The 26,647-nt window shown below is 43.5% G+C and overlaps 1 protein-coding gene across 3 annotated transcripts; it reads right to left on the bottom strand.

The window, feature by feature from the left end:
• Nucleotides 1–1,711: 1,711 nt before the first annotated feature.
• Nucleotides 1,712–24,683, bottom strand: KBTBD11 (kelch repeat and BTB domain containing 11). Of its 3 annotated transcripts, XM_064508542.1 has the most exons (4): nt 24,565–24,683; nt 15,831–15,938; nt 9,641–9,772; nt 1,712–9,361 (listed from the first exon to the last, which is right to left on the bottom strand). In XM_064508542.1, the coding sequence occupies exon 4, from the start codon at nt 9,264–9,266 to the stop codon at nt 7,467–7,469; it is 1,800 nt and encodes a 599-aa protein (XP_064364612.1). In that variant the 5' UTR covers nt 9,267–9,361; nt 9,641–9,772; nt 15,831–15,938; nt 24,565–24,683; the 3' UTR covers nt 1,712–7,466. The 3 variants fall into 3 exon arrangements, with proteins under 3 accessions (XP_064364612.1, XP_064364610.1, XP_064364613.1); XM_064508540.1 differs by lacking the exon at nt 15,831–15,938; XM_064508543.1 differs by lacking the exons at nt 15,831–15,938; nt 24,565–24,683 and adding an exon at nt 24,139–24,260.
• Nucleotides 24,684–26,647: the final 1,964 nt, after the last annotated feature.

Here is a 26,647-nt window from a genome sequence, read left to right as displayed (position 1 = left end):
GAAAGAAACCTGCAGGTATTGTCATAACTGAGTAAAAACTGGCTGTTGCTTCCATGACCTCATTTTAGCCGCATGGTTTTATTTAGACTGAGAATTCTTTCTCTTTTGTGTGTAGCTGCCTAGACAATGCCATCCTGAACCAGGACGAGGGTTTGCTTCTGGGCATGATCTCCCATTTTAGTAGTTACTAATTTGAGCTGCCTTTTTCCCCACCCACGATGTGTACATCTGTCCATAGGCTGTAAACTTGTGTTTGATGACACTGCTGTTTCTTGTGCTTGATAATTACTTGGTGCATCATGGGAGTTGCCAGATCTGTGGGTTTACTGCCTGCGCAGACTAGGAACAGACAGACTACCCCTTCGTTTTCTCTCCAGGAAGACTTCTCGCCCTTCAGGCAACTACAAGTCAACACGATATACCTCCAGATGCTTTCATAAGGAATCCTTTGGGATATTTGAAGTCCAATACATGGATGTAAATCATAATAAAAATGTGCACTGTACTTGGAAACAAATGTTAACATGGGATCCTCTGCACCCAAACTAAGATGACTTTGGAACCCAAATGCATTTCTGCTACAGCGGATGGTTTTGGTGTTTCAGAACTGGGAACTTCCAGCTCCATGTATCAGGACACAAGCTCTTGCAACCAGCCATACCATTTATCAGATACAAACAAAGCTAGAGCCTATCGCCTAAACATCCTGAGAGACGTGCTGTAAAATTTTCACTGAACCAAAGAGGAGTATACACTTACCTCACTTGAGATACAGTTTCATTTGCAGTATGCTTCCTGATGTCTAATTTACAGCCCAGCAAAAAATGACAAAGAGTTAAAGAATTCACATTTAGTGAAGTTAAAAAAATGTATGCTCACACCAGGGACTGCCTACTGAATCTACTCCATTAGCAGCCTCTCTTTCTCCATTCTTATACAGGCCCCCAGTTAAATATAATGGACTGAAAACTCTGGGGCTTGAATGGGCCAAATGCTCCAGCACTATAATAGATATGGTAGAACTATTCCAGATTTATCCTGGTTTAACCAACAGCAGAACTGGGTTGTTATGAAGAAAACTTCAGAAAACTGAAATGGGCACAGCTTGCATGTTAGGGTGGCTAAGGAAATAATGAAAGTGACACCAAGTCATACTCCACCTAGTCTGTCTGTGAATCTTGGAGCTTTCAAACTGGTTATGTGACTTCATTTCAAGCAAACTATCTGATGAGAGAAAACAGGAGTAAGAAACAAGTACTAAATTCAAAGTGTGATTCTTTTACTTACACTGATGTGAATCTACTCCAGTCAAAAATCTGACATTTGTGACATAACACAGGAGAGTATACTGGGAAAACTTACATATAACCTTTATAAGTAAATAAAGTATTTTAACTTATTGACAGAAAAAAAATACAGGAAGCAAAAATTAACTGAACTAGAGTTTACACTAGTCTGTACTTCAGGAAGTGCTTTCAGTGCAGAATATTTCACTTTCACAATACCCAGGGTATGGTGAAATGGGTTCCAACTCTGCAGTGCAAAAAGGTATGAAAAGAAAATACTCCCTTCTGCTTAGTCTCAGAAACATTTCCTAAACATTCTACTTTTGTGATAATCCATATGATTTTGTCTTTGCGTTATAATAAGAACAAATACAATACTGTTTACTGTTTGGAAGGAATGACAAAAAACACCAATTACCCAGAAATCCCTGTGGGGGAGCATATGCTTTTTGTATGCATTTATTTCATTACAGAATAATTTGGGGTACATAAAAAGCTTTACAGTGACCTTACCTCTATATAATTTTAAAATGAACTGTTAATACATCAGTTACACATGTAATTCACCTGAATTGTGCAGAGTGTCTGAAGCATTTGCATTAGTTAATCTGTGGTAAGTGGCAGCATCAACATTGTTATTTCATAATTTCACAAATTTGTCCAAGGTTTATCCACTAAGACTCAAAAGCAAAGCAGAAGACTGTTGCAGAAAGTAGCTTATTAAACACTGTAGTTGTCTGAAATGTGTTCTGGCTGCAAAGTGGTAAGACTAATGAAATAATTTTTAAAAGCTGGGACTTTTTAAGAAACATTAGAAAAAGTTTGATCATGTATTCATCACTGTCTCAGGTACTAACTTTGGCTTCCCTTCCCCTCTATTTTGTTTGTTTTAGCTGAATATAGAGTAGATATTCTGTCTCCCAAGTCTCATCTTCCCTCCTCTCTCTCCCTCTCTCTCCCATTTCTTCCCCCCAAGTAATTTATGAACCTTAGAGAGCCCCTGAAACATAACACCGGTTCCTAATACTGGTGGGTTCATTCCAGCAACGGTTAATATAGCATTCAAACCCAGAGAAATTTCTGTGACTGCATATTTTGAATGCAGAATTTTACTCACGGAGCTTCTGTGTCTCTCTCTACTTTTAGCAGCAGTAATGTAAATTCAGAATAGTTCCAGTAATCCAGGAAATTTGTGGAACTATTATACATCTCAGAGTAGGAGTTTACCCAGTAGCTATGCTTAAACAAAAAAAATACTTTGCTACAATATTACTTGCAATCATACTGATAACCGCTATGCAGAGACTTTCTGTTCAATTCAATGACACTCTGGTGCACAGAATAACAGCAGACAAAAAAAAAGTCATTAAATGCCTGTTACTATAACTACTCAACAGTACTAACATTTCCCCTTCCTGTGCTTTCTTAAGTGTCCCAGGAGTAATGTCATTGAAAAAAGCCCAAAGAAAGAAAGATATAATTCTGTCTAGATCCTCTGGGTTCTTTCAAGCAGAAAGCACTCAGTGTCAGCCTAGGCACAAAGCAGATCACCCCTGTACCAATGTTAAGCTCCGTGATAACAATAATAAACACATCTATGAAGCAGTCAATGGAAGGGCTACTATAAAGCAGAAAAGCAATAGGCCGCTCATGAGCGGTAACCAGGATACAACACTCTGAGAGCCAATCAAACAGCACAGGAGAGCTACAGCTTTCATGTGAGTAATTTATTCTTTTATCAGTTGAAATTCTACCAGGTACTTATTTACAAGTTGTTTTTTCGTGTGTGTGTGTGGACAAAATTTACACCAGCTACTGCACAATTTTATTCATTAATAGGGTATGATTAGCATCCTTCCCATGTCTGCTTAACAGTGCCTATTTTGATCGAATAGGGTTATTCTTTAGCCAATTATTTCTTTGACTTGAATTCCAAGTGTAAACAGAATTTGTACAAATGGCTTTGCTGCAGTAGAGATTCTTTTCATGGAACCAGTTAATAGATGGAAATAGTAAATGTCCATCTGCTATTAGCATTTGCTGAAAGGGCTTGTTTCTTTATTCAAGCAGGGATTTAGGCTTAGATGCAGTGAAGACTTTAGGCATTTCCATGTTAAGCACTGCAATGCCTCTTCACCAAGGCTCAAGCCCCGGAGAGGAACCCAATTTTCATGCTTAGTCACCCAGCACAGTACATGCAGTTAATCACCTCAAACAGGCACACCAAAAAATACGCTGTCTGGAAAGCTTTCTAGAGAAGAAAACTTACACAATTGCACCAATATGTGATGGAAATTCACCTTTTCCCATGCAGAAGCTGGAGCCTGGAATCCACCCAGAACTGAGACTGCAGGAGCCTATGAGTGTTTTTGAAGAATTTGCATTAACTTTTCCTTAAAAATGGGCCATAGGAGGTGGTCCCTATGCTCTTCCTCCAAATAGTCATCTACAGTTAATAATACATATACATGAAGTGGGAGGCCTGAGTTCAGTCCTTACTCAGCTCAAGGAAATTCAAACCTATGTCTCTTAGCAGAGGACCTTAACAGTAGAAGTATTCTAGGGAGGAAGCAGAACAAATGCACCTCCTGTTAAAGATGGGAGAAGGGAATGGCAAGATTAATGGAGAAGAAAGACAGCAGAGAGGCATATGCCTCTCCCACTAGCCTCGGATCACTCAGTGAGGATGGGGACTTGACTTCTGCTACCTGGATCACTGCTGAGATTTTTAGCTAATGATTTTATAATACAAAATGCATAAACATTTCAGAGATCAGGGATTAGCATCCAGAAATCCTCCTGTCCAATTAGATGGTGGGACATGTGGATTGAATCCTTGCAGGCCAAGAAAGAGAACATGTATCTCCATCTTCGCGTGCAAATGCTCTAGCCTTCAGGTTATTGTATAAAATAGCTGTTTTAAAAGCAAAAATATACACAAGTACATTTTGGATGGCCTGGCCCTTTAGCTTATGTGAAACAAACATATTGCATCAGTGGCTTGCGGGTATCACATCATCTGATTTCAAAGGAGTTCAGGCAGGAGCTAGGTAGGCGCATAACTGCTCAAGCCGGAGCATGCCTGAATGCATGGAGAGGAACCACTTAGCTCTTCTGCAGGTCAAAGGGATGGTGCTTACCCAGTTTAAGTTAAACTGGAGATTTCAGGGATGACCATTTTGGTCCTCAATGCCTAAAATCTACTTAAAATCTACAGTGTTGGTACCCAAGTACTTTTTTGGACCTGCACTTCACTTGGAACTGAATATATAATGGGGGGGTGGGGGTGGGGGGTGGAAGGGGGAACAACTCATAGCAGACCTGCCTCAGGCTTACCAGGGAGGCAAGAGAGGCCACAGAATAGGAAATGCAGCTAGAAACACACTTCTGTTGTCAGTCATCAGGCTGCAATTATGCAAAAAGCATATAAAGGAAATAGGTTTGATTGACAGCTGCTAATGAAGACCAGACTCTGCTCTCACTTAGACTGTGTAAACAGTGAAAGTAGCTAGGCATTTGATACAACCCTTCCTAATGATATAAGCTAGCAGAAATACCACTGCAGGTTTGCAGAATGTTTATTGGTGTAAAGATTATTTCTAAATATATTTATTCACAATAAACAGCAACAAATATTGGAAGCAAGGAAACACTTCATTCTTTCCTGAAAGTCTGTGGCATATTTTCGCAGCTTAAATCACAGCAACTTCCCAAAACTCATCTGGCAGCATTTTCATGCTTTAGCAAGAATGGAAATGCAAAATTGGCTTGATTCCTCATTATACTGTAGTATAAAGACTATACTACAAAATATTTTGAAATAAGAAATTGTATTGTCTTGTAAGATAAAATAGATATTTCACTGTGCATCTCTGGTGTCTTTACTAAACCGAAATCTGGTCTAGCACTTATGTCTTGAGTTTAAGTATGTACCTAAGTGTTTTACTACAGAATTTGAAATACTTTCTACAGTTACACAAAAAATGATGCTGAAAGCAAATGCACCATTTTTCTTTCCTGCTCAAGCTACAGTATTGTAATTTAATAGTCAACATTTCCAAAAATTCCTGTCTGAGAATTAAGTTTATCATTCAGAAAAAAAGAAATTTTTCTTTGTGTATCCCCAACAAATATGCCATCTGCAGAACTAAACTGCACTGCACAAGTCTGTACTCGGGCTAAGATAAACACCACACTCTGCAGTCCTACAGCTTCCATCTGGGTGATGCTTCTAGTTAGCTCACTAGGGAGTAGGCTCACTTGGCTAAGAACTTTTAAGACGGGACCACTGTTTTCTAGAGAATAGCTAATCAGATCAGCTGTTTTAAAACACTGCACAAGGCAGAAGGGAGAAGAGGGGAAAAAAAATCAGAGAAGGAAAGGAAAGGAAAGAAATATTTATGAACTCCACTACTCTTTCTGTGAAGATGCTAAGATGCTGTCCCTGAGGACACAGCCTGCTGCCTTCCTTTGGAACTAGCAATAGGATACAAGAATGTTAATATTCTCTTCAACTGAAACATCTTACAACATAAAAAGAACTGCTGTTCTTTGATGTAACGACCCTATGTCTTTCTAGACTATGAATCTATACTAGAATTTTGAGTATAAACAATTCCCTTCCACAGTTTGTGCCAATTCCAGGCTGAATTACCAACAGTAAAAACAATGATTCTGTTTTAAGAAAAAAGTTTCTCAGTGATTTACTGTAAAGCTAAAACATTTGCCTTGTCTATTGATTTTTTCATATAAAAAGTATAAAATAAATGCAAGTGCCTTTTTTAATATAGTATGTCTGTGTGGACATCTTAGACTTTTCCTGTTCTGAGTAACTTGACAAAACGTATGCTCCAGCTTTCCACAGGCAGGAAGAACCTTTGTATCATTTCATCTTGTTAGGATGCTGCTCCATAGACAATACTCTCTAAAGTCTCAAAATCCAAATGACAGCATATGTCATCAGCCTGTACTGTAATTGATGAGTACTTATTAATTAAAGCAATCATTAGCTCGAAATAAATAAAGCAATCTCTCAATCAAAAGATAGGGAAACAACATCATGCTAGTATACAATATAATCAATATGTATAGCACATTCCTGTTTTCCTTGTCCTCCTCTGATGGTCTTGCACTAAGTTGGAAAAGTCTCTTGCCACAGGATACTGAACATACAGTGAAACATTTATGCTGTCTGCAGTCCATTTCAAAGAATTTACATTTGGTTTAGGTTAATTTCCTTGACCTGCAGTTAATTAAAGAGCAGCTGAAGTACAAAATCTTTTCCCCAGCTCTAGTGGCATACATGGTGTCATGTAAATCTGTTACAGCCTGAAACAGCTTCAGTTCATTTTTGTTATAATTTAAAACCTCTGATAAAAAAAATAATAAAACATTCTTTTTATACAGAAATCATCGCCTTTTTCAGATAAAGAACATATGAACATTTCATATCTGCTATAACTTGCCACATTATAAAAGATAACTTGCCTTTTTTTTTTTTTTATTTCAAATATGAACATGTGGCACACATTTGTGTTGCTTAAAACTTTAAGTCTGGTATCTGTTAAATCATTCATTGTGGCTGAAATTCTTGGGACCACACAGTGTCACGTCTTGCTTAAAGAATCTATTGCACCAAAAATGAAAGGCTATGATTCGGATGATCTTCCTATACTTTTCTAACACAGGAAACAGTTGGCTTAACATAAGAACAACTTCGGTTAAGCTACATTGCCATCAGTGTTTATCACTCAGTATCATCCAGGAGAGAAAACGAATAGCAGAAAAGCCTCTCACCCAGATTACAACTATGTGTATACACGTGGCCAACACTATCAGTAACACCCGGTTATGACATTGTTGTCAGGAATTTTTAGAAACCCAGCTGTAAAAAAGTTCTCTAAGATTGGAAATTGGCACAAACATAATCCAGAGATGATCCTTTATAGCAGCTTTTCCTTTCATTTGCTTGGCTTTTCACACAGAGCACAGCAAATGCGAGAAGAATTACAACCACCAAGTGGCTCTAGACCAGTATCTTGGGAGGGAAGAGGAGCAAAGGGGGAGACCCTCCTCTCTGCTGACATCCCAGAGAGGATCCCCTCTGCGGGAGGGAGTTTGTGGGTCCCCCACAGCCACAATCCAGTCCCCGCTTGGGAGGCACAAGGCAAGCTGGCCACCTCACAGCAGGAGGGGGCCCTCCTGGTCCCCAGCTTTGTCCGGCTTCTCGGGCAGGGTGAGCACAAAGGGGAGGAGGACACCCTTGGCGTCTAAGGGGGCTTTGAGAAGTTCCCCATCGAAGGTGCCCTTGAGCCCACCGTCCGCTTCCACCTCGCCATCCTGGGCCAGGCAGAAGCGGAGGGTGCCGGTCCGGTTGACGCAGTAGATGGTGTTGCCCAAGGCAGCACAGCGGAAGGGCTGGATGGGGCCGCTGCTGGGCCGCAGGCTGGCGCACTGGCTCCAGCGCTTGGCCACCGTGTTGTAGCGGAAGACCTCAACGCCGCCGCCGGTCCCGCTGCCGGGGCCTTGCTCCCCACCGCGGCCACTGCTCACGTCAAAGCGGTAGATGAAGTTCTTGAAGGCCACCATGTCGGTGGAGCGGCGGCGGCTGCTGTTGTAGGGGCACTCCTGCCACTCGTCACGCTTCGGGTCGTACTTGAGCAGACGGTAGAAGAGGGACCCCCCCGACACGTAGATCTCCCCATTGCAGGTGGTGGCCTCGTGGGCCACGGCAAAGGCGCCCTTGGGCAGGGGTGCCACAGGGCTCCAGCGGTCAGCCCGTGGGTCATACCTCTCCACGGTGAAGAGGCACTCACCGCCCACAGCATACAGGTAGCCATCCAGGGCCAGCAGCTTGAGCTGCGAGCGGGGCTGGGCCAGCGGGCGCACCTGGCTCCAGGTGTCGGTGAGGGGGTTGTAGCAGAAGACCTTGTCGGAGAGGCGGGTGCGGGGCTCGCCGCCCGCCGGCCCCGCAGCGATGCCCCCCGCCAGGAAGAGGTAGTTGTGGAGGACGCACATGGCACAGCCCTTGGCGTTGGCCTCCTCAGGCAGGCGCGTCAGCACCCGCCACTCGCAGCTGGCCTCCTGGTAGCAGTGGACGAGGGCGCCGCCGTCCTCCAGCGATGCCACGGAGGAGGGGCTCTGCGGGCGGCTGCTCTCTCGGCTCTGCGGCCGGCTGCCACCGCCTGGCCGCTCAAAGGCGTCGCTCACCTCGGCCACCAGCAGGCAGCGCCGCCCAGCCTCCAGGCGACGCCGCAGGATGAGGTCGCGCTCGGCGCCGCTGAGGCGGCCGTACACACCGGGCTCGCGCAGCACCTCCAGGTAGCGGTCGCTCATGAAGCGGTAGGCGGCCTCGCGCAGCTCCGCCAGCCGCTGCTTCTTGGCCAGGCAGAGCAGCTGGTAGCAGTTGTCGAGGCGGAGCTGGGCGCGCATGGCCTCAGCGGCGCAGTGCAGGGCGCAGGGCATCTGCAGCACGCGGGCGCCGCTCACCACCTCGGCCAGGTTGTCGTGGCGCACCTCGCCCATGCGCGCTGTGTACACGTACTCAATGAGCAGGCGCAGCGCCGCGTAGCTTACGCCCTTCACGCGCAAGATGTCCCGCGAGGCGCGTGCGCGGAAGTAGTCGCTCTTGGCCGCCAGCACCGCCTTGTGCGCGCGGATGCGCCGCCCTGACACCTCGATCACCAGGTCGGGCTCCTCGGCCGGCGGGCACTGCAGGCCAGGCAGCGCGGCCTCGTCCCCAGCCTCGTCACCACCGCCACCGCCCGCTGCCTCCTCCACCTCGGCAGCCGTGCTATTGACTTCCCACTGGCTCTCCACCACGCGGCCGGCATCAGCGTCGGCCCTGCCGGGCTGCTGCTGCGCACCGCGCTCAGCGGCGTTGAAGCACAGCGAGGAGCTGAGGCCACAGGGGGCGGCGAGGGGCGCCGGCGGGGCGCCATGCTCGGCCCCGCTCTCCGCCGCCGTGCTGCTGCCCTCCATGGCGCCGCACCTCGGCCGCACCGACGGCGCTAGCTGCTCCGCGGCACCGCGGCGCCCTCCCGGGCAGCTCCCAGCCTGGTGGCGATGGCCATCACCTGCGGGAGCACAGGGCAGAGTTGAGCCGAGCTAGGCTTCCCACCGCCCCAGCCCGGCCCTGCCACGCAGCCCCCCGAGCTGCTGCCCACCAACACCTGAACCCCTGCTGGCCACAAAATTGCCACAAAGCCTGGAAAGCAACTCTGTTTTTTCCTGTTATCCTATTAAAACTTGAAGCCCTTCACCTGTGCAGCATTCCTCAGGGCAGCTATTCGCTACGCTGAGGAAAAACACCCTTTGCAATCAGCTACTTGGGACTACTGCCCTAATTTATTCACCTTTTGCAACAGCTTCAGTGGAAAATAATGGTCATGATATATTCATGACAAAGATTCCCCCTTAGCCAAGGTCTCCTTGGTGTCACCTTCGTGAAGGTTTCTTCGTATCACTGTTTCTGATAGGCAGTGCCCCTGTTTAAAAGAAAGTGTAAAAAGTTAATCAGTTTTAAAATAGATCTATTCTCAGCTCGCTAACTGCAGTTCGCTCAGAAGTATGGGACTATTTTTATAATAAACTGACCAAAATTATGCTAATAAGATCCTAATTGTTTACAAAACACATCAGAGGATTTTTTTTTGTTATGACAAAAGCAATCTGGCACATATGTAACACTATGTAGCTGTAATACATTAGAGATGTGAAAAAACTTTATAGGGACTGCTTCATGTCTGAAAGATTCAGGATTTCTGCTGGTAAAAAGCAGAAGGGGGTAAAAATCACAATAGATAATTAGAACATGACTTTTTGTTTTTCCTGGGAAAATAGAGGCCATAGGACATGGCTGAAAGTGGGTTTGTCTTTGTCACACATCATGATCACTACTGAGTTTAATCTTAATTTCACAAATGTAGTTTTTAGAATATAAAAAGTGCTGTGTTTGCCCCATGTTTGTTTAGGAACTTCTCAGGTTTGGTTTAAGTTTTGATGAGATCTATATAAAATTTGCCCAGATTTACTTAATTTCATATAATATGGAGCTGTGCTTCTGATTAGATTATTAACAATGCTAGTGATTTCCATTAAAATTCTATTTGGCATATTTTTCACCATCCTCAAAAAAGTTACTTCTATGTAAAATATGCTTTGTGATTTCCTTTCATTAGAGACTATTTATTTAGCCTATTAAATTAACATTAGAAAAATCTAACTCTTTTGTGGTTTCTTTCCTGAAAACATAATTGGTAGGTGACTCTGTCTGGGAACTCCGAACAGGGAGATGAACCCTACAAGCCCACACTTGCACAAACAAACTTCAGTGACATGGTAGTATCAGGGATTAGGGATTTCTATTTTGTACACTCGCCCTACAAAGGCCTTTGTATTACATCTGAGTACATTCAGTTAGATAAGAAATTGATACTGAGGTTTGATTCCTGGATATTTGAGCCTTTGAGACCATAACAAGGTTATGAATTTGAAAGCAAATCTAGCATTGTATTCCTTGCTAAAATGAGTACTTTTCAAAAACATTGTGTTTATCATCTGAGTCTGTTAAAATCTGGCAGTTACAAACATTTCATTAAGCTTTATGGGATAGCCTTAATAGCAAATGTCTTGAGTCCACACCCAAACTCGGCAGATTAGGCTTTATTGTCTTCTGAAACCCATCTCTCTTCTGCAGCTTTATCTAGAAGAGGAGAACTGCACTGTTCTGGGTATACAGTTGGTGCTTATGTGTAAGATACATTGATTTATTAGCAGCTTAAACGGGGTAGCATCCCTGTTGACATTTTATTTCTCAGTGAGGCTTCACAGTACTGAATTTACTATGTAATCAAGTTTTAATTTAATTTATTACACTTTAGACACTAAGATTAATCTAGTTTCTGTTCCAGGCCTTCCAGAATCCCGATGATCAGCTTTGTTCAAAAGCAGTCTCTGTAACTGGTACTTCCAAAATGACAAAGAACAAATGCAGATGGTAAGAAAAATATCTAGAATGTCAGGTCTTGAACTTACTATGAAATTTCTGATGTAGTCTTCCATTAAGAAAATTGCTACCAATACCACATAATTTGTAACATAAGTAAGAAACATTTTGTCTGCTCTGCTCATTCATGCAATCTCTGAGTGCTATGATGCTCAAACCATATCTTGCTGCTATTCTGGACAGCTTGACCTCCTCCACCAATAACACTAAAAAGGTGTTAATATGCTTTCCCCCGTTGCTGTCAACATTATGATCCTTCCAGGATCCAGACACCTCAATTCTGTGACCACTCGTCTTAAACTTCTCCTCCTCATGACTTACATCCCTCTTTACAGGAAGGAATGAGCAGCTTTAGATAGTTTCAAGCTCTTAGTCTACTACTTGATTTTGAAAGTGAAGCAATAAAGAAAAAATGAAAGGAAATGCTACTGAAAATCAAAAGTGTGACTGACTGAATATGGAAAGTCAACAAACAGTAGCTGTAATATAATTATAATACCAATAATATCTATGTATGTTGAAATGTGTTTCCTGCATCATGTCTAAAAGGAACATCACCAATTATAACACCCAAAGATGTTAAAAATGCCATCCAGAAAAAGTGGTCTCTACAACTTTCTCAAGTGATGAAAATAGAAAGGGTGAGATCCTCCTCTAGCACAATAATCACACCTTTTCACACATTCAGATATCTACTTGGCTTGGAAGTTCAACTTCCAAGTGGAAAAGTAATTGAGAAAGAAGCTACCACCCACCATTGTCCTAACAAACACCTGTGTTAACATCCTCTTGAGCAATCAAAATGAGGAAGGACTGGTGGTACAGCTCACTAATGGCAAGCAGAAGAATTCTAAAGAAAATGATGTCTTCTGGTGTATTTATAGCTAACTACCATGAATATGTCAAAATTCATGCTGAGCATAAGAAGGGTTTGAATCAAAATATCACATGCAATTTAGGCAACAAAGAACACTACAGGGAAGCTGAAGACCTAAAAAAAGCTAAAAGCAGGTTTGGAGGACTTTGTAAATTACAGACCAGTGACTACTGTAGCAATCTCAGCACTTTTGCCTAACTCAAAACAACATGTAAGAACTGCACAAAGATAAAGTTGAAAAACAATTCAGAGAAGCTATGGAACCTCTCCATTATTGAGCAGCATGACTGATTCCCAGTTAAAAGGTCATGAATTTACTCTAAAACAGGAAGCTGAAATGGGCTGATGGAAATATAATTCCTCCTTCCTCTGTTAGCAGTTAGGATCAAACAGACTTTTTTTTTTTTTTAACATTGATGAAAGTGTTGCATTGCCGTTTTGGTGCCACAGAACATTCTCGAATTACAGAATCGAAGATAGTTGAATTTATAACTTTGCCAATTCAAAAAGATCTGAACTCCTATTGATCTGGCTTAGCTTAGAACAAACTTGGTTTTAGCACTTTTGTCAAAACTTGCAAACAAGATAGGTGCTGGAAAAGGGAGCAAGCTGTTTAGAGTACCTGGCATGTATGAGCTGATGTCACCTCTTTTTACTGAGGACTCTTAAAACAAAAGCTGGATTACATGGACTGAAACTGTTTTCATTATCATGGGTTTGGTCCAGGGATGATGTAATGTTAATGGACAGAGGAACAGCCAACACACATGAACTATATTTACAGACTCGGCAATGACATATTTACAGTATCCTGGATGTGTGCCCCCAATCTCAGATGCTCTGATACATCGCTGCAGTAACAGAACAGATAAGATGTAGCTTTTTCTGAGAGAGGGACTGTAGTGAAGAGCTGCAGGTAAGGTTTCCTGGCATTGCATTCAGTTGGCAGTTCTTCTGATAAAATCTAATTAAATGCTTGTTTTGGATTGTTCTGGGGGATTTTTTTTTTTTTTTTTTTTTTTGGTGCAGTGCCAATAGCCTCTGACCAAAACATTGTCCTCCGGGCAAGACCCACTTTCTCTGGGGAATAGGTGCATGTGGGAGGAATTATTGTTCTTCATTTCACAAATGGAAACAACTCTGACTCAGATCCAGGGTAAATCAGAGCAGTGCTTCCCCTAACATAAGAAACATTAATTTACATAAACAGGCTAACCTCCCCAAGGACCATACACCAGTTTAGAACTGACAGAATGCAGTTCTGCTCCACCTTAGTCCAGGAGATGCATTTATAAAAACTTGTTCTGCCAAATTTTACCCCAGCAGAGAATTCCCTCAGGACACAGGAGTCATCTGACTGTTGAGACAATTAAGGACTCTAATAAGGCAGGATTAGAAGGGAGAAAACATCCCTTGTATTTATTTAAGAAAATTAAAAGTAGACTGTTAAAAGTAGAATTGGCCAGTACTATCACAGAATGAAGACACCCAGCTCCAATCTAGAAGAGAAAATCTTTGGAGGCGGGGGGAGGGGGCAGAGACAAGTGTAAAGAGGTTTGCATGCTTATAAAAATGGTCTGATAGACTTCTGCTTATTGAGCGGATCTGTGAAATCTGAAAAGAAGTCTTTTCCTAACTGGTAAAAACATTCAGAACCTAAATAGAGATGCCACTTCTCTGAAAGGGCCTGCAGCACTTCAGTCTTGCATTCTACTGCAGTTTTAAACTGCACATCTTAACTGTTTGACTAACCTCCTATTTTTAAGTAAAAAGAATGATCTTTCAATGACCCACTCCTAGAAAAATTTCAGGAAGATTTTACTTTTGTTCTTTTCTTTTTTCTTTTAAATTAGGAGTTGTCAAAATTGGGATTACAATCCAATCCAATCCTATTGTTTTACCCTGCCTACTGTATGCATATCTTTTAAAGTATTGCATCCAGAGTCAAGTTGCCTCTGCAGCTTTCTTGTGACCTCTCACAGTGCTATAATTTTCTCAGGACATTCAAGCGAGGTATGAATTATTTCATCTCATAACTGCAAAATTTCCATGAAACCACAAGGAAAAATGGAGTTTTGCATAACTGCAAACTGCATAAGAAATGCAGTTTCTGATTACAGACCACACATGAAACATGTGGGTAGCAGTTCTTCATCAGGAACTCAGAGGAAGAAAAGGATGCGTGTGTCACAGGGAGGAAGTCAGTCATAATAAAAATATTATCAAAATCTTGATGAAAGAGCTATTGTAGCTAGCAAATGAAAACTAAAAATATACAAGTTTTAAACAGTCATCATAACCAGAGAAAAGCTTTCCTAACAGTAATATGTGTAGGGATGAATATTCTCTAAAAAGGAAAATATTTTTTTGAGTTCTTTCCAGTTTAGACTCTTCAAAAGTAGTTAGGCAAGATCAGTGTCTCTTAGGAGTTCTCACACCAGGAACGAAATAACACTCCCACAAAAGCAAAAGTTAGCAAAGGTTAAGTGCAAGTCCTCTCTAATGTCTCTCAGAAGAAAGAAAGTCTAACACAAAAAGAACAGTCAGAAACAAGATTTTAAATGATTACAGTACCTTTGGGGAAAACTCCAGAGCCAGCGTCTTTGTCACTAATGCACTATAGAGCAGGAGATAACAGCATGGCAATACCATACTGAATGTATTAAAGTTTGCTATGGAGAACTGCTGCTAGTTCTAGAAACTGCCCTGTAATTGCAGTTTTAGATATATGGTGAGAACATGTGGTCATATCTGTGATAAACTGAAGTTTGGTTTCTTTCATCGTATCTGGACGCAGCTAATACCACATTACACAAAAAGCTGTATGCAATACAGCAGCATAATGCTACACCCAAAAGGGTGAATGCAGTTCTTGAATGTGTAAACTGAGAAATCATGAGTAACAGTAGGGAAAAGGTTACCTTTTCATCTACGGCATTAGTAGGCTGACAGTGGAGCACTGTGTATTGCATGCATGTATGTATGTATGTTCCAGGGTCTACATTTTGGAAGTGTTAGTGAAAAATGAGAGAGGAAACAGAAAAGTACCAATGGTTTAACAGCTAGAGAAAAACACTCCAGTGAGAGACTCAGAACAGACAATATTACTCTGACTGCACACCATGTCTGCCAGACAGCCCAGCTCCCAAGCAAAAAGGTGGTACCTAACTTGGGTACCACCCCACAACCGCACTTCTGTGGCTTTGGAGAGGCGCTGGCTCATGCTAGTAGCTTGGCAAACAGGTGGAGCAAGCCTCTGTCTGCTGAGAAACGCAGTGCAGACACTTCTTAAGGGCTTACTATGTTTATTTTGTGACTTCATCACTGCGGACAAGTGTAGACACATAAAAACGCTGCGTACTGCTGGCCTTCTTAGGCTAATGGAGAAAGGCCTAAACAAGCCAGTGAGTGGAAGCTCAAGCAAAGCAAAATATTTATACCACTGAGGTAAGAAGAGATTACCATAGCATATCATGGATACTGAAAGTTTGCATGAATTCATGGGGAGACTGAAGGACCAGTTCATGGAACAGAATCTACTGAAAGTTAGCAAATACATACCAAACAGAAAACTACATCCAGCGAAGGACCCTGAGCTAGAAAATGGTCAGAGAATATTCACAGATAAATCAGTATCCCATAGAGAAATACATATTCTTACCCTGCTTTTACATGCTTCTCTGTATATCGTATCATGGTAACTGTGGGAGGCTGAATACTGGGCTAATTGGACCTGACTCAGGAAGACCATTATGCTCATCTGAGGAATCTGAAACAAATGATCAAGGAAAGTGCTAGGTTACTTGTCTCTAGACATTTTCAAATCAGGAGTGAATGCCTTGCTGGAAGGCACTTGGCCAAACACACAACTGGTCTCAGTCCAGGGGAATGAAATTTAACAGGATCAAACTAGTTGATCTAGTGATCCTTTCTGACCTTAAATTTTGGAAATTTCTGTATACCAGGACTATTCATGTTGAGCAAGACATCAGCTCGTATGACTAAAAGCCTGGTTTTGGTGTTAGTGGGGTGAATTGTCATGATGTTGACTGCAGAAATGCTTTTCAGCATCAAGCAGTGTTGTAAAAAACTAACTGCAAAAACATTCAAAGTCTCTGAGAACACTTCAGTAATGTTGATACTAACAAAGGAGGAGGAGAATATCCACTGAAGTCTGTAAAAGCCAAATCAAGCAAATCAGCAGATTTCTCTAAATAGATTTTGGAAAATCAAAGAACTGTCAAGTTTGGTTGTAGTTTCCAGATTAGCAGATCATTTGCTCCCAATGAATTTACTGCATTTTTGCAACACACCCACTATGTATTGCTCTTCAATAGGGAAGATGGGCCAATACATTTGGAGAATAATTCCTTACTTAAGATAAAACTAGCTTTGCTTTTAATGTCATTATGGAAAGGACATACAGATTAAAGAGCTGAAAGCACTGGAGATCTGTCAAAGTATGTGACCAACATACTTGAGAAAGAAGGAATCTGACAAGTAACAATATACTTCAAAGGACAGCCAACAAAATCCCATTCTTCTGATACTTATGCCTATGAGAGGCATTCCTTTTCCCTAAAGGAAAGCTTCTAGAGAAAAGAATAATGAAAACACTTTTTTTCTCCCCAGAAAAACTCTAAATCAAGCACTTAGAGGGGAAAAAACTTTTAGAGAGACTGAACTGACTCAGTGATTTCTGGGCAAATTAAGTAAGCGATGCTTAGAGAGGTATAGGTCTCTCAGAGACACAGTGAATGGTATTCTTCTCACTTCTAGAGATCATGTGTTGTTTCTTTGCTATTTTTACCCAGACACTTTTTCAAGCATGATGTTTTCAATCACTCTAGCTCAGAATTAGAGTACTTCTAGTCAGGTTTACAAAATAGTTTCAGATTTCTGTAGACATTATCTCTACACAGACTTAGGACTGATTCAAAGAGATGCGTGGTCAACAGAGGTGCCACAATTCTATATGTGGCAAAGGCCAACATTGCGGGCAGTTTATATGGCAGATGGCAATGCAATAGAGATGGACCTAAGACACCAGCTCAGATAGCAGGAACAGTCAAGCATGACAGCACAGAGCTCATACTCCCTAATTTGTCAGGAAGCAAAAGCTTGCACAGACTTCTGTCTGCCATGGCAAGAGTGCTGCTGGCAGAATATGCTCTGTTGGGCCTTTAACTGTGAACTACTAGGTGACTCACAGGAGTCTGATTTTTTACTATTACTATTTCATGGAAACCAAGCCAAGGCAGAGAGATATGTTGCAGGCCTGGGGCCATATCCCTACATGGAACTGATCTGTGGGTGGGATGCACATCCCAGTTCTCCTGGACATTTTGTGTGTCTGAACTCAACTGCACCGTACTACTGATCTGTAACCAGCTCCTGTAGTGCAATCTGGAACATACAGACAGGCTCACCTGCAGTCTGTGGGTACAGTTAGGTGCCAGTTTATTGGGATCCTCGAAAGCTAGCATATGAGACCTACCAAGGGCTAGTCAACAGAGAAATAACAAAGACCATGATGACGAAGTGCTCAACTCATGCGGACAGGAGGTGGTAATCCTTGCTTTGGGTGCCTTAGATCAGAATCCTCTTCAATAGAAACCTAAATTATTTTAAAAGATAGCAATACTGATTGCTGCTGCTACTTCCCCTTTCACTACAAAGATCAGAGCACTGACCATGGGAAACTTCCTGATGTTCCTTCCTCTGTCTGACAGGTTTGAAACCCACAAGTGCCAATCGAGTGCCCTAATGATCAAGCCCTGGACTATGACAGAAGGTCAGTTACTCTCCTTCAGCCTAAAGCTATATTACTTTGTATAGGAACAATCAAAATGTTACTGAGAGAGAAAGAAGAATCTTGGATTCTGTTCCGTGATGTATTTCTCACTCTTCAAATTAAAAGGCAATGTAAAAGTGAAAATGATTCTTGGAGTAAGGCTTGGAAGCCAGGACTCCCCTATCATCCAGCTGGCTGGTTGGATGCCCAGGCAAGAATCAGGGATGATCCCTCTTCCTTCTCTTCTAATCAATCTTGATTTCTGTACATAAGCAAAATACATGTGAGATGATACGTTATTTGGATCTATCATCACATTCCTCTGATTTACAGGGGGTACCATAATATCAAGCATATGCAACAATGCTAAATAACAACATAATTTGCTAGCATTAATGGCAAAATCTACCCGTTTTGCTAGCCTGATAGTCATACAGTATTTTCTTATATGCATTTTAAATTACGTTTTCATTAGATTTCGAAATTATTTATTTTTAAAAGACAAATGCATGTTAAATGGAAAAATAATGAACTCCTTAATGTACAAACTAATCAGGTGCTTCTAATATATACATACTTGGGAAGGGTGAGTCTCTGACTCTGCAACTCTTTCATAGCCATGTTACTGTTCGGTCCTGTGTTTCCTTTTCACTTTCAAATCTGCTGACTTTGCAGCATTTTGATCTCTAAAATAACAGTTTTTTTTTAGTTTTCCTGGCCTAAACAACAAGTGGTAAAAACAAAAGCATGCAAGGGAATGTACTGTGTATGTTCTAAGCAAAACAAATGTAAGAGCAGTTTACCAGGTGATTGTTTTTGTTCACGGCACCTCCAGCTGTAGAGAACATCTGGAGACACCAAGCTAGCTCCTCAGCTGCTGCGTACTGGCCCCATTCCATTGCTTTCTGTGGGGCAGGGCTTAACTATACTAGCTAAGAATGAGATCCATCATGGCTTCCGCTAAGATTAAAAAACACTTTTGCTGATTTCATGGCAGAAACACATGCGAGAGTCTTAGACACTCTGATGGCAAGACTCTACTGTCAGAAAAACCAGTAGGCTATCAGCCCTGACCTCACCAAGCAATGTTTTTAATAGCACCTGTATAGCTGAGGGCTTATCAAAATATAAGGCTACTCCATGCAGTCAGCAGAACAGAACAGAGGGAAAAGAGAAATTTCAGTGAAATGCATGCTGTCTACGTTACAACAGAAGTTAACCACAGACCAGAAGGGGACAGTTGCTGACCAATCTGGGATAGAAAGATAATAGGTTCCTATTTAAATACTATTATTTCCATAGTTTGACACTTTATGCATTTGTTGTGTAACATACTTTTTTACTATAATGTGAATTTCATATGCTGAGTTTGGGTATTCTGGAAAAAGCTTTCCGGCTTTACTGATTCCTCTGTCTTTGACTACGCTCAGTTTTTAGATTTATAATTTAGTGCAAGTGATTCAATATTTTCCATGATATATATATTTTTCTCATTTAATAGGGCAGTTTGGTAACACTTAAGATTCCTGAATTAAAGGACAGAAAGGACTGCCTGGTTATCTAAACTTATTCCTGCACGAATAGGCCAAAGAATTTCACTCCTGCACCAAGCCAATAACCTCTGGCTAAATTAGGTCAAAGTGTTCTTCTGTTCTAATCATCTGTCTCAAAGCTATGTGGTTTCTGTTTCGGGTAATGACCTCGCTGGAAAATCAGGTGTCAAATGGATCATCTTGGAGAAGCTGAAGAAATATACAGGGTACTCTTCACTTTGCATTTAATTTTTATTATTCTATCCTTTTTATCTGTGCTCTTTTTGAACAGACATACAGACTGACAGCATAATCATGAAGGATGACACAGCTATTTTAGGATTATACCACCTGCTTTTTGACTTCCTTACACAGAGAAGTAAAGCCTATAGTAAGGCTGGCTAAACTACATGGCTCTTGCAAGTGCTACAGGATACAACCTTGTTAATAATTGCAATTAAATTTGCATCATGTGAAACAGTGGTGATGTTTTCCTTGCACTTGCTAGGTAGCACCCAGGGCAGAGCTGAACTGAGTCAGGACGTGGGGATCTGGAGTAAGAACCAGGACTTTCAAATCAGGAGTTTTGTTTTGTGGTTACGATTTGTAAGAAGAAGCACAGGTCTGAGGGTCTTGGTTTGTGGCTTTTGACCATTTCAAGATTTTGATATTTTGCTCACACGTCGAGAAGTTTGGCTGCCTTTAACTAGGAAGAGATTTTTTTCCTTCTTTCCTGACATTCCTTCTCACAGCATATACTAAGGCTTTCAGACACTACTCTGAAAAGTTATCTGATTCTGGGGGTGCAATAAAATTACTTATGTCCCCATAAGGCTGTAATAATATCTTAACAGGCACAGTATATCTTAATATACTTTAACGGGGATACATAATTTCTTAACAGGGATACAGCCCAGGCACTGGGCTAATGTATGAACAATCTAATAGATCCTTGCAACTCTGTCATCCAACATAAAGGAGCTCTGGCCTTCTGTCACAGATGTAGGAGACCAACAAACAAGTGGTCCAGGCCTCATCCTGACCAGCCAGAAGCAGCACCAGTGGATATTATCATACAAACATAAACGAACAATCTTTGCTTTCCTTCTCCTACACCACAGTGTAAAACTCTTGAGAAAAAGGCTACTGATTAACTTCAAAGTTCACAAGCAAGTGACATTTACTTAACTACTTCTGCACTTGCTGTGAAAAACAAACTCCTTCAGAACAGTTACCAAGTTGTTATTAAACAAGAAGTACCTTGCACCTTTACTGCCCATTTTATCTAAGTTTCACATAGCTTTTTGATAGGGTCAGAGTCTCACATCACTATAAGTCCCATCCCTGTTGTAGTCAGGGGAGATTTTCTATTACCTTCTCTAGCATCAGGATTTCCTACACTGTATGTTCATAGAAATGTGTATGATGATAGTTTCTTTCAAACTGAGGCAATTCAGGGAGTTGCAACAAAGGAGAAATGAAGGAAAACTACAGGATAAAGAGGAAAGCTTTTCCAGGAAGAAGATTTGTCTTTGATTGACTGAATCAGAACATTTATTGTTAGCATACCATTCTCACAGCAAAGGGTTGGTTTTCAGTTCTTTCCATCTAAGTCTTTAAAATAGGTCGCAGAAATAAGAATTTATCTCGAGGGCTCAGGGCCTCTTTTTCAATATACTGGCAAGGAAGGGAGAGAGAAAGCAAAACTGCTTCCATGTTAAAAAAAAAAAAAAAGGACTTACAGACCTCTGACAGGTTGATATTCTGAAGGCGTTCAAAAGTCCAGGAACACGTTTCAGCAGTTAGGATCCACCTGCAAAGCTTAGCACTCTGCTCCTTAAACACTCCTGCCGGAATCAGTGTCCAGAAAAAAAAGACAAACTGCTTTTGCTAACCTGTGCATGTGTGTGTGTAAAAAATAATTTCCATACTACTTATCAGTGCAAATCATGTTGTGACAGACAACATAACAGCATGGCAGCTGCTTGTCCAACTTACATAGATTTGTATGGAAAGGTCGCAGTTTCTGGCATGTTTCCATGTGAAATAAAAAAGGCTGTTAACCAGGCTGTTTTAGCCAGAGGCATGGCAATGGCAGCTTGTGAAACACCGCACCTGAAAAGCACATATGTGACACATCTTTCTTCTCCCTCTGACACACAGTGCAAAATCTGTTCAACTATTGGGAGTTTTTCAGTTTGTTTTGCATTAAATAAACAGAACTAATTGATCATGAATTCCTGCCATCCTCACTGATGAGCTGTAAGAAACTAGAAAATACCAAATGTGCAGTGCAGGACAAAGGATCTAGCCAACATTTTTTTGTATTAATAGTCAGTCACTCGCATTATTATTATACAATACTGACCCAATCCCGTAATTCTTTCAAAGCCAAAACTACCAGTTAGCATCCAATCAGCATTATAAGACGAGGACAGAGAAAAGGCTACAGAATTGTCACCACTGTCTAATAAAAACTTTACTACAGTCCCAGTCCTGCGGGGATTTAAATGCACACCTGGCTCTGATCACAGGAGTAGCCCTGTTAATTGCACTAATGCTGAACTCTGCATACATGTAAACTGAGCGTTTGCTTAAGCCACTGCAGGAGGAAGGCAAAATCTCTATCTGTTTACTACGGGGTCACGTGGCTGCTAGTGCTGGCACAAGGAAGAGTGCGGGAATGCATGGCCCAGGCTAGGGATGGAGCAGGGTCCCTTCCCCTTTCAATGACAGCTCAGCCATATTTCGGGTTAAACTGGCTGTCAAATCCTGAACTCCTGTAAAGTAATTATTTTTCAATAAAGGGAACTAAGCATTCCTGTTCTCTGATAAAATAATACTGACACTAAGAATGAAGCAGAAAGAACAGATGATGACAGTTCCATTAATAAGTAAAACAGCAGATACAGGAACTGTCATGGCCCAGTAGGGCTAATAAGACTAAACACAATGCAAATGAGCTGATTTTTTAATGAGTATTTCCATGTGTCTAAATATACCAGCAGTAAAAAATGACTTCTCAGCTTCTGTTCATGGGAAAGAAACAGCCTCCTAACTGCAATGCTGTAAAATCTCAGTTGGTAGAAATAGCAAAATCCCTGCAAAACCCATCCAGCATCTCATAAGACCAAAAGAAAAAAAAAAGAGTTTAATCCTGTTCTAAATAAATTGCACCATTTCCTTTCATATTTTATTACATTAATCTTTACCAACCAGCTGCCCATAATAGCCTTTTGCAACAGAATACTTTAGGATGCTGAATACTCCGGTAAGCAGGCTCTGGATCCAGCCATCTAACCACATCCCTGTCTCTAAGGTAACCTAGGCCAGCCGTAAATACTATAAGCATGCTTTACTATGGGATAGTTAATGGCTTTCACTGAATGCACTTGACAAATAATGGTGATCTAATATTTACTGAAGTTTCGAATCTACCTATATTACAGGCTTAAAACATTCGGTTGTAGAAAAAGCTTTGGTGATTATTTTAATTTGGATTTTTTTTTCTTTACATAGGAAAGCGATGTAAACAAATCAGCAGCATGGAGGCTGTTAATGATTTCAGTCTTTTTGCACTGTCAGGCAAACTCCTGCAAACTCCAGCTCCTATGAGTGTCATCACTGACCAGTGCCACCGTCACCGGAGCCAGGGAGGGCTGGGGCAGGCAGGGGTCGGCCCTTGGCACAGCCGCTGGTTCCCACCAGACAGTGCCATTAGCACTGGGTGACTGGCGGGCCTTAGATGTCCTAATTAAAGAGTGAATAAATAGCGTGTGATGGGCCCTGGGAAGGGGAGGACACAGAACTGGCAGGAGAGGTGATGGGCTGGAGAGTTGCACTAGGCAACAAAACATTGCTTTGTCAATACTAGTGACAATTTAATTATCATTTTCCGCAAGCATCCCACTTAATACCTTTTGGGGAGATCGACGGTTAAATCTGTGAAAAGCAGAGGAGCTCTTCAGTTTCTCAGATCATATAAAATGATTGTTCTATTTTATTACTTTCCTAATTTTTATTGCCCTACTTTTTCCAACTTTTTGTTCTAGTTTTCTATTGTTGAATTTAATTGCTGTGGAAAAGCCTTACTGAGTAATATTTCTTTAGGACTTCTCTTCAGGCATTGCCCCCTTCCACGCTGCAAAATCACGTGCGCGTGTACATCAAAGGCTTGTACCATCCATGCGCTTTTAGCAGGCTGGGGAGCGATGCCATAAAAAATCTACAGCGGGAAGAAACTGCGATGCTGCTGTTACACACCCCGAAACACCAGCGCGAAGGGGTCACTCGGGTTTCGAGCCGGTCAGCAGCAGCTAACGTGAAACGCAGCGCGCACCGACCGCGGCCTTTCGGCGGCGCAGGCGGGACGCGGGGGGGCCGCCCGCCCCCTCCCGGCCCCCGGGCAGGCGGTCAGGTGGATTAACGGGGCCGACGGCAGGGAGAAACACGGTTACATGACGGAGCGCCACAGCCCCGCTAACACACACGGCTGCCGCGCTGCGGGCTTCTCCCTCCGCTGCTGCCCAGCGCCGGCGCCCACGTCCCGCGGCCCCCTCAGCACCGGCGCGGCCCGAGCCGCTGCCCCCGCTCCTCGCGGGGCACCCGGGGCGGCGACGGCCGCGGGCGAGGCGCGCACTTACCTCCGCGCAGCGCGCAGACGGCCGGGCCGGGCCGGGCCACGCCGCAGCGCTCCCGGCGCGCCGCGCTCCCCGCCGCCGCCGCCGCCGCAGGGGCCGCTCCGCCTCAGCGCCCGCCCCGCTGCCGGCCCCCCCCCGCGCCGGCCGGGACCGGCGGGGCGTCAGGCCTCGGCGGGAGGCGCCGCGCCTCGCGGAGGCAGTGGCCGCCGCGCTGCCCGTGCCGCAGCCGGCACCACCGGGCGGGGAAGGGAACCCGGCAGGGAGCGGGGCGGCGGCGGGGCGCCGGGCGGCCTTTGTGCGAGCCGGGCTCCGAGCTGCGCCGCGCAGGGCCGCGCGCAGCCCCCGCCGCGCTGCCGCGCAGCCCCTTTGTTCGCCCCCCCGCCACACCCCCCAAAACGCCCCCCCCGCACACACACACCCCCCACAGACCTGTTGCGGGCAGCGCAGCGCGGCGGCTCCCGGCGCCAGCGGCGCTGCCAAGGCGGGAAGCGGCCGGCGACACCGCCCCTCAGCGCCGACGACCGCGCTCCGCGGCCGGCGCCGCCCCTCACCGCGCCGGGGCGGGGTGTCGCAGCGACGCCCCTACCTGCGCGGCCGCCGCGGGCCGGGGGCGGGTCCGTGGCGGGGCTGCCGCGGTGCCCGGGCCGCGGCGGCCCCCGCGGGGTCTCCCGCCGGCGGCAGCGCGAGGTGCGCGCGTCCCCGCAGCCGCTGCTTCCCGGCGCCTCCCCGGCTTTCCTGCACAGACCCAGCACGGGGCAGTTTTCCAGGCAGCTCCTCTGGGTTATCCAGATTCCTGTCGACTGAGAAAGGACTGGAGAAAGGCCAGGTGGTTTTCCTTCGACCGTAATTTGGTTCTGGGTCCAATTTTATCCAGCTCTTCGAAGCTGAGGCTCTGATGAAGATTCCCAGAACTGGACCCTCTTCCCGGTTTCGTGAAATAACTCATGTTCGACTACTTAAACTCTGCGTCTACTCCTAAGGAAGTCAGTGGCATTTACAGAGTTGCAAGCTGCACTCAAACCTCTACCAAGACTGTATACAGTGCCTCATGAACAGATACCTCATTTTCCAAGCCAATTTTCTAAGCCGTTAATGGTGTCTGGATATTTCATACTGCCATCTTGATGTATTGTTTCCTATGATACTGCTTTCTTAAAACACTATTCTTCTACAGCTCTTTCCACTACCTCTAGCATCCTGTCAGACTGGTTCTTCTGCCACAGCCTAGCGGGTGGCTTCTGGCTCTTGGAGACACTCGAGCAGACTTGCAAAGCTGCTCCCTTCTCCTCTCTCAAAATTAGCCTGAAGATTCATCCCTTTGGTGCAGGCTGCGTAGCCGCTGCAGCTGTGTGTTCTTCCAGTTTCACGACGGTGATGATTAGCATGGCTAGCTGTCTTCGTTTGCTTTGTGCCATCGCTCCTACATCATCTTCTCTTTTGCTGAAACTCTTCATGCATTATGTGTTAAATGTTACTGTCCTTAGTACAGTAAAGTACTTGCATACAGTGCTGTAAGCACTCAAAATCATTGGCTGCACGCGTGTTATGCACTTACTGAAGTACGATGCTGAACTGGAACGTCAGTTTTCAGGCTGAGGTCATGTCTCATCCCTACTGAGAGAAGCCAGCATGCTTTTTGGTGCCTCAAGATAAATAGGTAATAGTAATATAGTGTTGCAGAGAGTCTTAAACTCGCTACAACATATCTTTAGCATAGTTGTGAATTTCCTGCTATTGCCTAATTTGGATCCATTACATTACTGGAGTTTTGGTTTCTGGACACGGATTTATTTCTCGCTAGCTGGAAGAAGCTTCCATGTAATACAAGCAGATGCTTTAAAGCCTGCCAGAAATAACTCTTCTCTCCTGACATCAGGAACTAATCCTCCTGCTATTCTGTGTTACTTTAAATGTGATGTATTTCAAGATCACACTGAAACTGGACAACTAATACAAGTCTGGAAAATTATTTTCATTTTTTAAATCCCCGTTGCTCTTTCTGTCTGGAGTATTGTCTCTCTTTGAGATGCCTGACTCCTGTTTACATTAATGACAGTTATGTGACTGTGCTAACAGTATCATATCTGAGATCTCTCTGACTCATGTTTTCTGACTATATGATGATTTTAAGAACTACTGAGTTTGGTTAGCTCCTCTCCAGGTTTAATTGTTACACCACATTCATCTCTGTGTTAAAACACAGGTGTCTGAGCTGTGGCTGCTAGAGACAATTGAAAATCAGTAGCTAGAAAGAGGCATATCATGTGCTTATGGATCAGACTTACCGTTGCGGATACAGCCTGCAGAAGATCCGTTCAAAACTTGGACTCCACAGAGGGGCTAGCCTCAGAAGTCAGGTAGCACTTGGCTGTTGCAGACTTTGTGTTCAATTGCTCTGACTGAGCATTGTCAGAGGCAGATCAGATTAAACCATCTCCTTTTTGTTTTTTGGAAGTTTAGCTTAGGGCAGCAATTCCCAAACTTTCTGGGCCCTAGTCTGCTGTCCACACTC

The sequence above is a fragment of the Dromaius novaehollandiae genome, chromosome 3 (assembly GCF_036370855.1).
Source record: "Dromaius novaehollandiae isolate bDroNov1 chromosome 3, bDroNov1.hap1, whole genome shotgun sequence".
In the NCBI taxonomy this organism is placed as follows: Eukaryota; Metazoa; Chordata; class Aves; order Casuariiformes; family Dromaiidae; genus Dromaius; species Dromaius novaehollandiae.
The sequence above is the reverse complement of the archived record's forward strand: the minus strand, read 5'-3'. Positions and strand labels throughout refer to the sequence as shown.